The following is a 16868-nucleotide window of genomic DNA, read 5'->3' on the forward strand; positions in this document are numbered from 1 at the left end:
AAGAAGACAGGGAATCAACGAGAACAAATTCTGCATGAAAATAACATAAGGAAACAGATTACTTAGCATGCTCATTTTAAAAATAAGCAAATCACAAAATAACAGAAAAGACATAAAACCTAAAGTAAAGTAAAAAAAACAAAAACAAAAAACAAAACAAAACAAAAAACACAATTTCAAGAATTAAGTTAAGGACATTAAGGACTGTTTGGACCTTTTCTATATCATACAGGCGCCAATTACCTTGTAATTAAAGGATCAAATATGACCCTGGACCTGGCTTCAAATTCCTGAAAAACACCGAGAAATGAAACCATGTTGACCTAAAGTCAACATGACAAACAATTGGCAAAATAAAGACAAACAAAATATCTTTTAAAAGGGGTCCCGCTCAAACTAAGGCACCAGCCAAGGACAATACAGGAGGTAAACTTTAAACCCCTACCCAGATCTAGCCAATGGTCAGAATATTCTCCACAGTTGAGTGGAGAGTGTGATACGACTTTCTCACATACTCTGGTGCCTCACATTTGACCATGTCCCCTGGAGGGGGAGACCTGGTGGCACTCAGAGGAAGGACAGCAAGTAGCCAAGAAGAGACTTGATACCCTATGAGAATATATAGGGGGACGTAATCCCCCTCAGGAACAGTCATAGGGAGGGAAATAAGGGGAAAATAGGGGGGGGGGGGAGGAATGGGAGGATACAAGGGATGGGATAAACATTGAGATGTAACAAGAATAAATTAATAAAAAAAAAAAAAAAAAAAAAAAAAAAAAAAAAAAAAAAAAAAAAAAAAAAAAAGGCCTAAGAATCCTCAATAGGTAAACAGTGAGGAAAAGAAAGTTTGGAGGGAGAACTAAGGATTAAAGAGCTTACTTGTTTTAAATCGCTGAAACTACACTACAGTGGGCAGGGACATATTTCAATGTCATGACAGTGACGGCTGGACATGTGGCTCAGTAATAGAAATCTGTCCCAGATTGCACAAGGACACACACACACACACACATACACACACACACACACACACACATACACACACACAGACACACACACACGCATTCTCTCTCTCTCTCTGTCACATAAACACACATAAAATTAGAGCCATAACATTAATTAGGGAGGCTTTCACTGCATATATTCTGTTATATTATAAAATGATCTCATAAATATTAGATCTATTTATTGATCTACTTTTCATAGCAGAGGAATCAGCAAATATAAATTATATATGAAAACGAAACAATGAGATATATTACTTTGGACGCTAATTTTAAAAATAATTACTTTTTAAGCACACAGAAAAAAAAAGGAACCAATAATGGAGTAAGAGAATATCACAATTCCCCAAGGAGAAAAAGGAAAAAAAAAACTGTCAAAGTCTGATGTGATGCATATCACAGTGGCTTAGTGGGAAAGTGCTGACATGCCTGAGAGACAAATACTCTGAAAGGGTCCCTCCACACCCATTATATGGGTGCTACGTTCACGCATAGTGTGATAATCATTTACTGACTTTGATAAGAAGAAATTTTGGAGGTGATAAAGAAGTAAAGCATATGCCAGAGATTATTCATTTATAGTACTTGATGTAGTTTGTAGGCATTTCATGTAGGTTATATAACTATTTTTTTTAATCCACCGTGTCTGTGACGCTTTGAACATGACAAAGAAAGCATCAGATGCAAAAAGAGTAGTACCCCTAAAACTTCTATATGATGCAATGATTGCAACACAAACACACACACACACACATACATACACACACACACACACACACACACACACACACACACACACACACACAGAAGATGCTAAAATATCAAAGATAAACATTCGGAACCATGATACATGTCAGTGAATTTATCTCAAGATCTACACAGAGTGCTTTATGCACAGTCAGGAAGGCAGACTACAATGGATGAACTATAATAATCAAACAGCCCAGGGGAGAAACACCAGGATCTATGAGATGCTAGCTACTACTAAGTCCAAGGCCTCTTGGGTCAACAGAATTTGCTCTAAAGCAGGACAGGCCTAGAAGAATCACTGTTGTTTAATGAGAAAGGCCACAGAGACAATTAGAATTAAATAGGAGGCTAGACTCCATCTATCAATTTAGGTCAAGAGTAGGCAACGAGAAGTGAGGACAGTATGGAAGGCAAGATCTGAAATAGTCTCACCCCTATTCTGAGACCACAGATTCAGAAGCATCGGAGGGAGGGGCAACAGGAGTTTTCAAAATAAAATCATTCTCATGGGCAGTTATGAGGACCACCCAAGGCTTTCACTGGCCACAACCCTCAAAGTGGCCTAGCAACGTTTACTGTGTTTAAAGAGCCATAATCCATTAAGGTGTCTCACAGTTCACTTGTATTTAAAATCGTTTATGTGCAATTACGAAGGTAGAATAAGGATGAAAGTAATCGATGGTTCTAGAGACGAGTTAGTTCAAGCCAGAAAATGAGAAGCAGACTGAGTATAAAAGTTAAATCTTGTGGTTTGGGGAATTATACTGCACAGCATTCACATTTCCTCAAAATCTGTTAACTGCTACCCACCAGATCCAAACCCATCCATCTTCTTTAATCTGTACCTCCCGCAGATTTTCCAACTCGATTGCACTGCCCAGTCTGAGTCCATTGCTGCTTGATGTCGGGACTGCCAATGGCAGCTGCTGCTACTTCCAATTCTGTCCATGCTCATGTGCCAGCCTTGCCATTCATTTTACTTATCGCTTTTCCTCACAGTGACCTCTCAGTGAGATCCTTCCTATACTGCTGGCCCACTTCACACAACTAAACATGTGCATTCTGCCTTCCAACTACACAGCGATGGCCATCACTGCAGATCTTCGCTTCCTTGGGTCCACTGTGTGCTGACTTCCTGCTTACCTAAGGATGCTCATCAAATATCCAAGTCTGGGCTGCTTACTTTCCTTCTGTGATCTCTCTCTCTCTGTCTCTCTGTCTCTCTCTGTCTCTCTCTCTCTCCCTCTCTCTCTCTCTCTGTCTCTCTCTCTCTCTCTCTCTGTCTCTCTCTCTGTCTCTCTCTCTCTCTCTCTCTCTGTCTCTCTGTCTCTCTCTGTCTCTCTCTCTGTCTCTCTCTGTCTCTCTGTCTCTCTCTCTGTCTCTCTGTCTCTCTCTCTGTCTCTCTCTGTCTCTCTCTGTCTCTGTTTCTCTGTCTCTGTCTCTGTCTCTGTCTCTGTCTCTCTCTCTCTCTCTCTCTCTCTCTCTCTCTCTCTCTCTCTCTGTGTGTGTGTGTGTCTCTCTCTGTCTCTCTCTCTCTCTCTCTGTCTCTCTCTCTCTCAGTCTTTAGGTTAGAAATGAAGCCTTAAGTGGGAAAGCTCTCCGGCATGAGCAGCCTGTGACAAGCCTTTTATCTTCCAGCACCTTGTTTAGCTCTCAGCAGCTCGGCCCACAAGTGCAGGGCTTGGAGTTCAAATCAGCTTATGTGATGGACCACATAGCTTTAAAACTTAAGACCAGATTGCTGTTCTTCAGGGATATAGAAATAGCAAATTATACCTTGCTTGTATTAGCCCCTAAAATGTGAGATTTTATATATCTTACTTCATCTTCCAGAAGCATTTTTGTGTTCTCCATTTAACCATATTGACACCAGTTTTTTTTATTTTTGCTTACTGTCTTGATAACTACATTTTTTTTTTTTTTAATTTTAGTATTTCAGACCTACCGAAGACTTTCACAATGCCAGTTAAATACAAATGTCAGAAGTTTAAAAGTTCTGACAACTGGACAGTTTTCAATACATTGCATTTCTTTCTATCTTCTTTTTATGGCATCAATGTGAGTTGACCATAAATTAACACCTCTAGTCAGGTTAGGATTGAAAAACACCCTCGAAGTTATTTTTCAATGAATTTTCTAATATAAACTAGGTGACTGTTCAGGCAGTAAACTGGCTCAGTCATTTCTTCATTTTGGAAGCTGCTAGCCTGCACTTCCAGTTCACTTAAGTATTTAAGTTTTATTCCTTCTCCAGTCTCTGATGGGATTGAAGACCAGATAGTTTAGTCTTACTTGGTTGGTTAGGGGTTAAGATGTTTTTAGATCAAGATAGTTGTTTTAAGTTAATAGGGATGAGATATGATAGATATTGATTTTCATTTAGAAATTTAGACCCAACAAAATAGGAAAAATGTTTACTCCAAGTTTGCCAAATACAAATAGCCAAATCACTATGAATGTAATATTTACATAATTCCTCATTGTCTTGTGGTTCTTCCTGTTGTATGTAGTTTATTTTATTCATGTGTAATAATATGAATTTATATGTTAAAAGAAGAAACACAATTTAAAAAAAAAACATACCCTCAAAGTTATTGTTTGATGAATTTTCTAATATATATATATATATTAATATCTTCAGAAAACTTTCTTTTCCTCATTATAATGAATCCAAAAATTCAAGAAAATAGTATCTATCATGAACAGTAAAACCCTTAGAAATACAGTATGTTACAATCCCAGCAAATGAGCCTCCAATGATGCTTTTGTGTAGGACCTTTGGGAGCTGCTGAAGGCAAAGTGGCATTTGGATAGGGCAGGGGTGCATTTGTTCAGGTGAAGAATTTTTACTTTGACACCTCAATTTTCTGAAACTCATGTTTCATGTTTTCATTTACATGTAGATGTTCAAGTGCAGTTGAGGTACGCGGTTGGGCAACTGAGCAGATTAAGTACCATGTGACCAGAAGTTTCAGATCTACCACTTTTTATGGACTCACAGCTGGCAACCGCTGGGACTTGAAGAGGTCAGCTTCTCTCTGGTTGTTTTTTCAAAGCAATTTGCATCTCATTTTACTAATTTCACTCTCCAATTACTACTTTCAAGCCATTGCCTAAATTATCTGTTGCTCCATAAGGAATGACATTTCCTTTGGCTGAGAAACTCACTGTATCACACTACATTAGCAGCAATGTGCCTCACCAAGGGCAAAGCGGTGGCAGACTCTCTAACTTTGGCAGGTCCACTGAAGAGGCACCAGGCCAGTGCCTGGGGCGATTACTGACAGATTGGCCCAATTGCCATGGCTCTGGCTACAGTGTGCATAAGATTACCAGTAACATACTACACAGCCTCATTGCAACTCACCAAAACAAATGGTGCCACCAAACCTACCCACGCATTTCTCTCCATTCGATAAATCCAATGTTGAATTTCTCTGCCCAGTTCAATGATGCATGCCTGCCAAGCTCTGGATGATAGATGGAGTCATTAGCATTTTAGGTTTTACACAGAACCTGAAGCCAAAGCATATGGTCTGACAGATGTTCCAGCAATGGGCTCTGTTTGATTTGCCATGCAGCTGTCCACTTCTACTGGACCTTCATGAAAGAGCAGACACTTATTCATTACAGTATGACCCATTTCAACCCTCCTCTGTCCCTAAGTTACAAGGTATTCTCAGAACACCAAGGGCAACCTTTTTTTATGTTTTACGGAGACTAATGGTTGCAAATTACCTTGGAACCTAATCAAATCATTTTAGGTGACAGAATTTACAAAGACATCCAAAATGTGTGTGGGTTGCTGCCATCTATACAATGATTAGTTCTGTCACTAAGTTGGGTCAATAGAAAAGCAAGTGTAGATCACTTCCCTACAGCGGAGCAGCCTTGCCAGGCCACAGAAGAAGATGATGCAGGCAGTCCTAAAGAGACTTGGTACTTTGGGATCAGTTGGTAAGGGAGGAGGGTTCCCCTTTTCTGAGGACTAGGGGACTGGGATGGGGGAAGAGAATGGGAGGGTGGGACTGGGAGGAAAGAGGGGCTGGGCTACAATCAGGATATAAAGTGGATAATTAATAGGGAAGGAAGGAAGGAAGGAAGGAAGAAAGGAAGGAAGGAAGAACGGAAGAATATCAAGTGTAGTATGTTCAATTGTCCCCCATTCTCATTTTATTTAAAATGTATACATGCAGAATTGAACTTTGGGGTTACAGGTACATGCCAACGGGCCCAATGTTCCTTAAGTTCTGTGATGTCTTTGGCACCCCAGAGAGTTTCTCAGTCCTAGCCCAGTCCTCATCTCCTACACAAAACTGGTATTTGGGATAGAGAAATGGCTCAGCAGTTAAGGACAATGGTTGTCCTTACAAGGGACCTGAACTCGGTTCCCAGCACCAAGAATGTGACTCACAACCACTACAGTTACTACAATTACTACAGTTCCAGGGGACACAACGCCCTCTTCTGATCTCCACGGGAAGAAGGCATAAACATGGTGTGCATAACTACATACAGACAAAACAAGCACATAAATAAAATCAGTAAATGTAAAAATAAAAAATAATGAAAAGGCCACTATTTTAATTTCTCGTTTTCTGCATTGTAAACTTAACACAAAAGAGATCATATGTACTGAGTTATTTTTAGTCTTCTTCCTACCTAAAATACATGGTACTGGGATTCGTGTGTGCACTGTTGCATACACCAGTAGTTCACTTTTTTATAAGAACTAAAACAGTATCCTTTTGCTTGAATGGAAACTAACCTCTTAATACATTCTACTGTTAAGGATCCTTTAAGATCTTAAACTCTCAATTATTATAAATAAACATGTTATAGACACTCTTAATGTCTTAATGAAGAGCTGTCGTAATATTTTTGAGTCAATATTTAGAAAGATATAGCTGTAACATATTGGTCAATGGCTTATAAATTTAACCATTTACTTTTTGGAGATTAGTGGCATATATGCCAGGCTGGCCTCAAACCTGCCTAGATTGACATGAACCCTCTAATCCTCCTGTCTTCACTTACTGAGTACTAAGACTGTAGGTGTGGGCCATGCCTGGCCTATGTATCACTGGGGATCAAACCCAGGGTCTCATGCGTGCTAGGCAATCACTCTACCAACTGAGCTATCTAAGTCCAAGTCCTACTCACTTCATCCTCAATCACTTCAACTGCTATTCATATTTTTAGAAAGATAACACAAAGAAAGAGCATGAACATTAGTGTATAAAAGATGTGACCTCATACTGTTTTCCTGTATGAATTTTATCTGTCTTGTGTATTGAATATAGGCAGATGTTTTAAAAATATTTCAGTATATATGTAATATTCTGCTGGTATTCTTAATTCTTGTAACCTGAGCTTAGTCATAAGCCTTATACTGTAGACTACCTGGTTTCTAGAATTAGAGTTCCTTAGAAATAGAAACCTACAAGAAGAACATTATGATGGGCAGATCTGGGTCCAGGGGTCCTGCTCAAACTATGGCACCAGCCAAGGACAATACATGCAGTAAACTTCGAACCCCTACCCAGATCTAGCCAATAGACAGGACATTCTCCACAGTTGAGTGGAGAGTCGGGTATGACTTTCACAAGAACTCTGGTGCCCCATATTTGACCACGTCCCCTGGATGGGGAGACCTTGTGGCACTCAGAGGAAGGACAGCAGGCTACCAGGAAGAGACTTGAGACCCTATGAGCATATACTGGGGGAGGAAGTCCCCCTCAGTCACAGTCATAGGGGAGGGGAGTAAGGGGAAAATGGGAGGGAGGAAGGAATGGAAGGATACAAAGATGGGATAACCATTGAGATGTTATATGAATAAATTAATTTAAAAAAATACCAAAACCTACCAAAAAAAAAAAAAAAAAAAAGAAATAGAACTAAAAGCCTAAAGAGTGTAGAGAAATGAAAAACATATTTATGTACAAAAAGTTAATGTTAACTTGCCAAAACTGTTAAGCATTTAAGCCTAGAATCCGTGTGACTTCACTGGGTTCTGTGAAAGGAGAAGAAAGTGCTTTACATGGACTAAGTTGTTATCCTAAGTCTCCTTTACTTTATCTTAAGATATATTTTGTACCATAAGACAATGTGCATAATACATATTTTTCAAGCTGTCTCCCAGAAAGCCTCATAATTTCACTATATTTCTAGTCTGTTGGCTGTCGAGCACTTCTAAAAGTGCCCCATGTTACATGTGGACACTGAGTTCACACAGTGTGGACAAAGAGGTCACTTTGAGCTGCGCATTTTCATCATTTTCTATATTTCTAGAATGAAGAACTATCTTCAGACATCAGCTAAATAACCCCATAGAGTCACATTTACCTGAGTTTCTACAAACACCATGACAGGAGCCGAGAGACGTTAATGTCTCGTAGCACATTTGCAGTCCCGATCAGCTACCTCTCCACTCACCTAACAGGAACACACTCAGACAGTGATGATGTAGAAATAAGTACCACAACCTGGACACTGCAAGTGGAGGAGGAACTCCAGAAAGGACTACTTTGACGAGGTATGGTGCTACACACCTCCCAGGAAGGGTTACAGCATGTTGTTTTTCTTTTAAAAATAAATATTGGACAAACAGAACCAAAAGCTGTCATAGCTTATTACATTAGTCCATACTGAGACGTGTTGCTAATTGAAACCCCACAAAGTGATCTAAACTTTGAGGGCACCTAGGAGGCTGGCCAAGGCTTACTACTCTGCTGCCCCCAAGGCAGGGCACAGCTGCCCTTCCTCTGTGAGAGAATGTGGCAATGTTCAACTGAATTGATCCAAGTACACTCACTCTTGGGACTCTGGGCAGAAATTTTCAGCACTTGCTCTCACAAATGAAAGTTAATTTAAGAGACCATTTCTTTTCACATGAAATGAATAGCACAAGAATTTTACATTATCCCATCAAACAAAAGAAGGTTATCAAGGCCATGTTTCAGACCATCACAAATAATATAAAGGCTTAATTGAACATTTTATTACTGGAAAGGATTTTAGTCTCCACCAAACATCTCTTTTTATAGATAAGAAAATAAAGGCCCAGACAACCATTGAAATCTAAGACTGGCACAATCGAAGAGGTTAGAAGGGGGTAGGAATGAGGTTAGAATTCTGCCATGGTCTCCCATATCCTCACATGTTATTATCTACCATAAATAGAGACAACTTAACATCTTTGTGAATGATTAAGTAGATGAGTTCACTGTGGAGTCACAATTCTTCCTGTTTACTTGTGTTTTGACTGCTTTTGGCAAAGGATGAATAGTTTTTGAAGTAATAATTTTTTTTTTTAATTCATATATACTTAAGGACCAGTCAGTCTTCTGTGGTTAATTGCTACATATTACCACTACAGGGGCTGGATGGCTGGTTTGCACAGTGGTTAGCAACACTTACTGTTCTTCCTGAGAACCTGGGTTCAATTTCCAGTACATATACAATAGATAAACACCTATCTGTAACTCCCATCCCAGAGAATCTGATGCCCTCTTCTGTCCTCTTTGGAAACCAGTATGTATGTGGTCCACACACATACACAAAGGTAGAATAAGCCTGGCAGGCTATGCATGCTTTTAACTCTGGCAATCAGGAAGCAGAGGCAGGCAAATTTCAGTGTGTTCAAGGTTAGCCTGATCCACAACAGTGAGTTTTAGGCCAGGCGTGGCAATATAATGAGACCCTGTCTCAAGAAATGACAAAGGCTAAACATGTTTTCTATGAAAGCGTCACTATACTAAGTAAATAGTATATTTTAGTATATTTTTTTAATGTGAAAAATAATTTTAGAAGTCAGGTGAGGTGGCGCATGCTTGTAATCCCAGCACTCAGGGAGGCAGAGGCAGGAGGATCTCTGTGAGTTTGAGGCCAGCCTGGTCTACAAAGTGAGTTCAGGACAGCTAAGGTTACACAGAAAAACCTTGGCTCTGAAAACCAAAACCAACCAAACAAACAGAAAACTAGAAAAATTAAGAGAATTTGTGTGGCTTTGTTGAAAAAAGTAGCAAGGTGAAGTTGTGCATTGCTGCAGATCCATACAATGCCAATGTCAAAGCTGGAAACAAACACAAAATCACATTCCAGACAAAGAGTCTAAGGAGGGGAAGAGTGAAGAAAACAGAGCAAAACTTCCAGAGAGCATTTCTGTCACGGATGCTTGAAAACAGCAGAAAGAACTGAGGAATCCATAATGAAATGAGCCAATTCAGAGAAGAGGAAACAACAGGACAAGAGCGGAATTCTCACTGCAGCCTGCTCAGACCAGCCCAGCCCGAGACGTCTTTGTTGCCACAAGGCAGCTGGTGTCTGTGGATACAAAACCGGTTTTATTCCAATGTCACATTAAATCCTGGGGCATCAAACCAGTGGCAGGCTGCAGAACCATATCTGGTTCTCCACGAACAGACTATCGGTCTCTCAGCTAAGACCAGATATCAACCAACATAATTCTTTTTTTAAAAAAGCAGCAAAGTGATTAGAAACTAAGTCTGAAATCATTTCTTAAAACACTTACTTTAGCAGACTTAGAGATATGAGAAAATGGCTCAGTCCAAAAGACAAACTGTACAGTGTACAATACGCTCCCTGAGACAACCTATTCTAATTCCCAATATCTGTCAATATCTGTACATAGGAAGCACTAGGCTGAGGAGACAAAAAAAGGGAGCCTTTTTTCCTTTTCAAATTTGAGCCAAAGAGAGAGTATTGTAATAACGGCAAATCAAATAAATGACGAAAGTACTGATAAGTGCATTGAAGTACTAAGGTGCACATCTGTGGTGACATCTCCTTGGCCGGGTACAGGAACCAGGTGACACCTGTGACACCTGGAGCAATCATCTGAGACATTGCACTGTGTTTGCTTTTCCTGCTAATACACCATGACGATCGTCCCTAAACCCAAGGAGGGTAGTTAAGTCCCTTAACACTAATTCCACTGCTCTGAAGGACAGAGCAAAAATAAACCCTGACATCCACGTTCAAGAAGCTAACTTCACCTTTGATGGTCTATCTTTCACAAATCTACTAGCCTCGCCAGGCATTTAAAATTATCAACTAATTAAATCCCTTTCCTTACTGTGACCGCAGAGAAACAGACTCAGAGGGTCACAGTTGGGGAAGCGCTTGCCTGGGAAGCTGAGCGTGAAGCCCCCGCACCCACATAAAGTAGGCTGTGGCAGCACACGTCTAGCACGGAAGAGAAGGCGGGCACACACTAGCCTACTGTGAAGGTCCCCAGGTTCAAGGGAGACCTCATTTCAAAACGATGCGGAGAGCAACTAAAGAAGACACGCCGTGTCTGCCTCTAGCTTCCTAATACGTGTCCACGCCCACCTACACATAACTACTTGGACACACACACACACACACACACACACACACACACACACACACACCCGGAGCAAAAGTGAAAGTCCACACGATAAAGACACTGCAACTGCCTTTAAACATTCAGCTAAACAGGCATCGTTCCTAGTTCTGGTCTCCTAGTTTTGGGGCCGCCCTGGGCACACACCTCCAACCATGCACCCCCTCCCAGCAGCGAAGAGTGACAGCAAGACTTTCAATACTTTCTCTGAAAGCAAAACAGTTCCCGTGCACTGCAGATCACTCCCTGAGTCTCTCGAACCTTTCTGACATGAACATCAAACCACAACCAACTCTGTAAGGATTTATTAAGGGTTTCACATGTACAGCGCCAATGTCCAAGTGGAAGTACTGCAATCCACTCTCATACACAAGCTGCTAAAAAAGAGAGAGGGGAAGAAAAAAAAAGCCTTTCACTGTTTCCCTTCCATGTGCCCTCTTGAAATATTCATAATAGTTTCTTATCCTGAGAATGTCTGCCAGTTCCCACATAAATACTATCTTCTTAGAAGTTCACTTTTCAAAATATTTATTAAGAACATTTTCATTTCTACTCCTTTTTCAGTGGATCCAGAGGATTTCTCTGTCTAGTCCTAGAGAATCATTAAATGTTGGTAGACATGAACCCCAGTATCAGTTAATTATATACCCTCACATTTCTAGTCCGATTACTTAAAAGGGAAGGGAGTGTGTGAATACACCAAACTCATACAAATAGCCTGTCCACAGCAAGGGCACAGAAGAAAAGAGAGGGACAGGGGTAGGGGTGGGGGTGGGGAATAGAAAGAGAGCCACAAACAGCCCAATGATATTTTTTAACCAAATGAACCCTTTAGCTCAGCAGCTAATGAGGTCTTACCTGCAACCATAACTTGTTATGGACAGCGTCTCTCCCTGTGGCGATGCACTGAAATGTAGCATTTTGCCCTGCATTGACCTCCACATCACCCAGACGGAGGAAATGAGGAGATTTATCTGAAACAAATAAATAAATAAATAGTAGACAGATAAATAAATAAAGGAACAAACAAGTGGCGAAATACATGTTTTGTTCAAAAGGAAAAACAAGCCACGCTACATGTGCTGTGGAAACGCAACAGACCACTGTCAGTTGTTGCTATATAACAGAACCACAGACAAAATTCTCCCTAAAATGAGCAAGTGTGGATGCAGGCAGAGTTGGCAGCCAGACTTTGCCAATACAGGGTAAGCAAGTCCTCAATAGTTCCTGCCTCACAAATATTTCTGTCAGATATATTGGGTCATAAGGCTGAAGATGATGCTCCAACGTTAGAGAGAGTTTGAAGTGACTGTTCAGGCAGCACACTGTCTTTTTTTTTTTTTTTTTTTTTTTTTTTTTTTTTTTTCTTTTCATTTTGGAAGCACTTCCTATTTACTCAGGTAGTTAACTTTATGCCTTCTCAAGTCTCTGATAGGGTTGAAGACTAGATAGTTTTAAAACTACTTTTAGGTTGATAGATTTGAGCTTTGATAGATACTGATTTAGTTCAAAACTTTAGACTCACCAAGACATTATGTATGTAAGACTTACCTATTGGTTTTTATAATTTTTCATAATTGTTCTAACTGTATATAAAAAAATGGCCTCTTATTTAGACAGAAAAGGGGAATTGTTGGCCTGATATATTTTGATTTTGGTGCTAATTAATAAAAGGCTGTTACACCTGGGCAAGGCAAATGAGATAGGCGTGGCTAAGGTCCTGGGTGTGGAGAGACAGAGAGAATCTTGGGAAGCAGAGAGACTGGAGGAGAAGAGAGAAGAAGAAGGAAGGCCACCCTGGGTTAGGTGGAGGAGAAGCACATGGCCGGTGTGGATGGAGGATTTGGCCCAGATGAAGAACGTGAGCAAGTATATGGGATTATGGATGGGAGGTAGTTTGATAAATTTATTAGAAGCAGATGGCAGGATTCCAACCTGCCCCACTATGGGAAGTAGTTTAGAGGATTAAGATCTGCCCTGTCCCAGGTTAACTAAGGCTATTTTATAATATAACAAGTGTCTGTGTCTTGATTGATTGCTAACAGGTTAGAAAACAGCGCTATAATAATAATTACCGGCTTAATAAAAACATTATTAGGCCACACTGATATTATAACAACAAGTGACAGTCCTTCAAAAACCTGCCTTTGACTGCACTAATACCTAGAAGGGTCTTGGTGCTCCTTTTGTGTAGATAACACCGTCTCCTCACTCACACTCAGTTCCCTTCTTAGGACCTTCCACACACATTAGCTCATCTGTTGTAGAGATGGATCTGGGCCGAGTGAATGCTCACTGTTTACTACTAAGGACTGCGGTAGGAAAGGCTAATGGGGGATTATAAAACGTATGACAAAGTAACCCACAAGAGATTGAGAAGGAAGCTATGAGAGTCTCACGGAAAACAGAATGGCTGTGCATAAAGACCTTTAACATTCTGACAAGTGCATGGCTCACTTAACTATTTACCCATAAGCCTGGGTAGGGGGCGCATCCCTGTAGTCACAGCACTCAGGGAGGCAGAGGCAGGCCTGGGTTACAAAGCAAGTCCAGGGGAGGCAGAGGCAGGCATGTCTCTGTAAGTTCGAGGCCAGCCTGCTCTACAAAGCAAGTCCAGGACAACAAAGGCTACACAGAGAAACCCTGTCTCAAAAAAACCAAAACCAAACTAAAAACAAAGAGCAAAACAAAAACAAACAAGCAAACTATTTACCCATGATTTGACCATTTAGATCATCAATCTTTCAGTTTGTCAAACTTGTACATCAGAGAGGAACCTTTTATTTTTTTGTCTATCAAAAAACAGAGTATCTCTTTTCTGTATGCTTATAGCTATGGGAAAGTCACCCAAAACAACTATCAGACCAACAAAAGGGATGTCTGTAGCTACATAGCATTCATGTAAATAATTTGACTGTAATCAGCACTAAGTACAAATTTCCTTCTAAACCTGAAGCCCTATCCACATTTACCATGGAAGGAAAACGCACACAGCCGAAGCTAATCTCAGTGAATTTAAACACTAATAACGTACGCCTTGAAGAACCCTACTGTACAGCAACTGCTATTGTTCTGCCAAATTCATAATCATCAATTGCTTTATTCACAAAAGCCTTTCTTTCCCATCTGACATTCAAGATGAAGACAAACAGGGAAGACAAACAGTTCGATCCCACCGTAGAGTAAATGAGCTTACAAAGCTAACTTGAATTTGGAGGCAGGATCAGGTTGTTACCTTTCCCAAGATAAATAATTGGATCTGTGCCTGCAACAACTTTCTCTAGGGCCTTTCTTCAGCAGGAATTCAAGGAAAAGAGACACGTGAGCCAAACCAACATAGACCAAAATGAAATCTAGCCCAGTAGCACATAAAACTGACCAGAAATGCAAGCCACAGGTCCCAGGCTAGACACGATGACCCAGAAGAGAGCTATGTGTGTTTCACTGTTAACATGATGTCATCACTCAGCCAAGGCACATGGCTTGCCCCTGGCATGTGGACTTGATGCATCCCTTTCTCTCAGAGCATAAGCGATGGCTCAGCATGGAAGACTATGGACCACAAAGTCCTCTCACTTCGCTGCTGGGAAATCATATCATGAAGGAAGTCTGAACTGCCTTGTGTAACCTCCACCTGGCCCTACTGAATGATCACATTCAGTTTGGGGGGGGTGTGATTACACACAAATAGATGTATGAGGTATGAAAAACAATGAACGCTCCTCTAAGGACCTCACAAAACTGTGTCAGCAGATCCAGATTTGTTTTAATACTTTATTTATTTAATGCCAATTATCTCAGATATTTAGAATGATTAAAAAAAAAAAAAAAACAGACCTAGGTTTGGAATGAAGTGATTAGATCTACTTTGTTTTCTCTGTTACGGTGCTCGGATCTGTTACTTGTCTTTATTTTTCCCTAGAGAATGGTAAGGTACTCCAAAGGCTCAAAACACTCTAGTGTAAACTGTGTTTGCACTAACATTTTGCTATCACTAATTGAAAACATATGAGTGAATCCCACCATACCTGTAGTTACAAGTTTGGAAAATGCTTGATTTGAGCATACTAGTGTTTTTTCCATGAAGCCTGGAAGTAACAACAACGAAACAGGCAACAATGTCCAGGCAATAGACAATCGGCACGCACCGCCAATCCAAGATGTGTGTTGAAAGGACACAGAAAAACACAGCTCTTAATCAAAACCTACCACAGGGGTAACTCAGGACTTGGATGTCGTCGATGGCAATATAGCCACTTCTCCCTCCTGAGACTTCAGCTTCAAATATTACCTGTCAGGAAGAAATGGAAAACGTTTACAACAGTCACTTTTAAAGAATGTCCACAGGAGAAGACAGCTGGCATGCCCTAAAAGGAAATTTGATTTTTCTTCCACTAGGAACCTTTAACTGCATCTTATATGGACTTTGATTTCTTAAGCCTTCTGCACATAACCAAAGTAAAGTTTGCATAGTGACTAAACTACTGAGTTCACACAGCTCCAATACGCTTAAGCAGGGACTATTGATTGCTGTGAGACTTCATGATAACTTACCAGTTTGATCAGGAAGCTAGCCTGTGTAAGCATAAGGTTATTGTGTAATTCAAATGCAGATTTCTGTAACCCCTGTATCTGGTTGCAATCCTTGTTCTGAGAATCTCCTATCTCAATGTTGTTTAAACACTGCTCCCCAATTGTACCCTGATAAGCAACAAATGCAGCTTACAGCCATTCACTGAGCACAGGAAAGAAGAGGGCTGGACTTCCTGCCAGCCAGGGGAGCAGTTAGAGGAGGAAGTAGGGGATTGAGTCACCAGCAGGGGTCCAGAAGACATCAGGAGAGAGAGAGAGAGAGAGAGAGAGAGAGCTGAACGCAGTGCAATTGTCAGGGGGGAGGGGGGTGGCCAGGGAGCCAAATTAGCTCAGAGAGTTAAGAATAGAATAATAACTGCTCATTTATTGTGGTGTGAAGGATTTTTTAAAACAAATATAAAAGTCAATTTTAGATTTTTATATATTAATAGAGAAAGTGAGAAAAAACACAATTTTGTGAAAATAACTTTTAAAAAGACTGTCAAACATCACTCAGCAAACAATTCTCAGCCAAAAATAGAGGCCATGATCAAATATAGAGCCTTATTGTACAGTTTGATCATTTTACATTTATTTATAAATTTTACTTATTAAATAAACACACACACACACACCATGTAGTCTTTTCTTTTAAACTAATGTGTACAGCAATTTTCCAAAAGAAAACAGATTTAGCTTCAATGTCCTATTTGACTCTTCCACTCATGGAAATACATAGATTATTTGTGGAGTACTCTGCAAAGCACTTTAAGAAATGTGATGGGGGTTTATGTTTAAAGAAACAATGTAATAATAAAATGAGGCTAATGAAAAAATAGCTGTTAGGTGGGAGATAATATAGAAGAAATGGACAGGCAGGTTTTTTTAGTAACTATGACAGAACTTAAATGAGAATCAAAAGAAGAAAAATAAATAAACAGCTGAAACAGACAAGAACAAAGTCGCAGATTCAGCAGGTGTGGGGAAGTGCAGAAGAGGACAATGGCTTCTATCTGGCACCAGCTGACAAATGTGGTCAGGATCCTAGTCAAAACAGGAATCTCGAACAACATGCAGAACCGAAGGACAAGGGCACTAGCAAGTACATTTCACTACCTCAAAGTTCATCTTCCTGTGGCACCTGCAGGGGAGGA

The 16868-nt window shown here is 40.3% G+C and overlaps 1 protein-coding gene across 4 annotated transcripts in view; it reads right to left on the reverse strand.

Annotated features, from left to right (window-relative positions):
* The window catches only part of Ptprk (protein tyrosine phosphatase receptor type K), a 529549-nt gene that overhangs the window by 255583 nt on the left and 257098 nt on the right, over positions 1-16868 (reverse strand). For all 4 annotated transcript variants that reach the window (XM_051164144.1, XM_051164142.1, XM_051164141.1 and 1 more), the window contains exons 4-5: positions 15352-15433; positions 12001-12116 (exon numbers count right to left, since the gene is read on the reverse strand). In XM_051164144.1, coding sequence (XP_051020101.1) covers positions 12001-12116; positions 15352-15433 — 198 coding nt within the window. The remainder of the gene's footprint in view (positions 1-12000; positions 12117-15351; positions 15434-16868) is intronic.

This window comes from Acomys russatus, chromosome 21 (genome assembly GCF_903995435.1).
Source record: "Acomys russatus chromosome 21, mAcoRus1.1, whole genome shotgun sequence".
In the NCBI taxonomy this organism is placed as follows: Eukaryota; Metazoa; Chordata; class Mammalia; order Rodentia; family Muridae; genus Acomys; species Acomys russatus.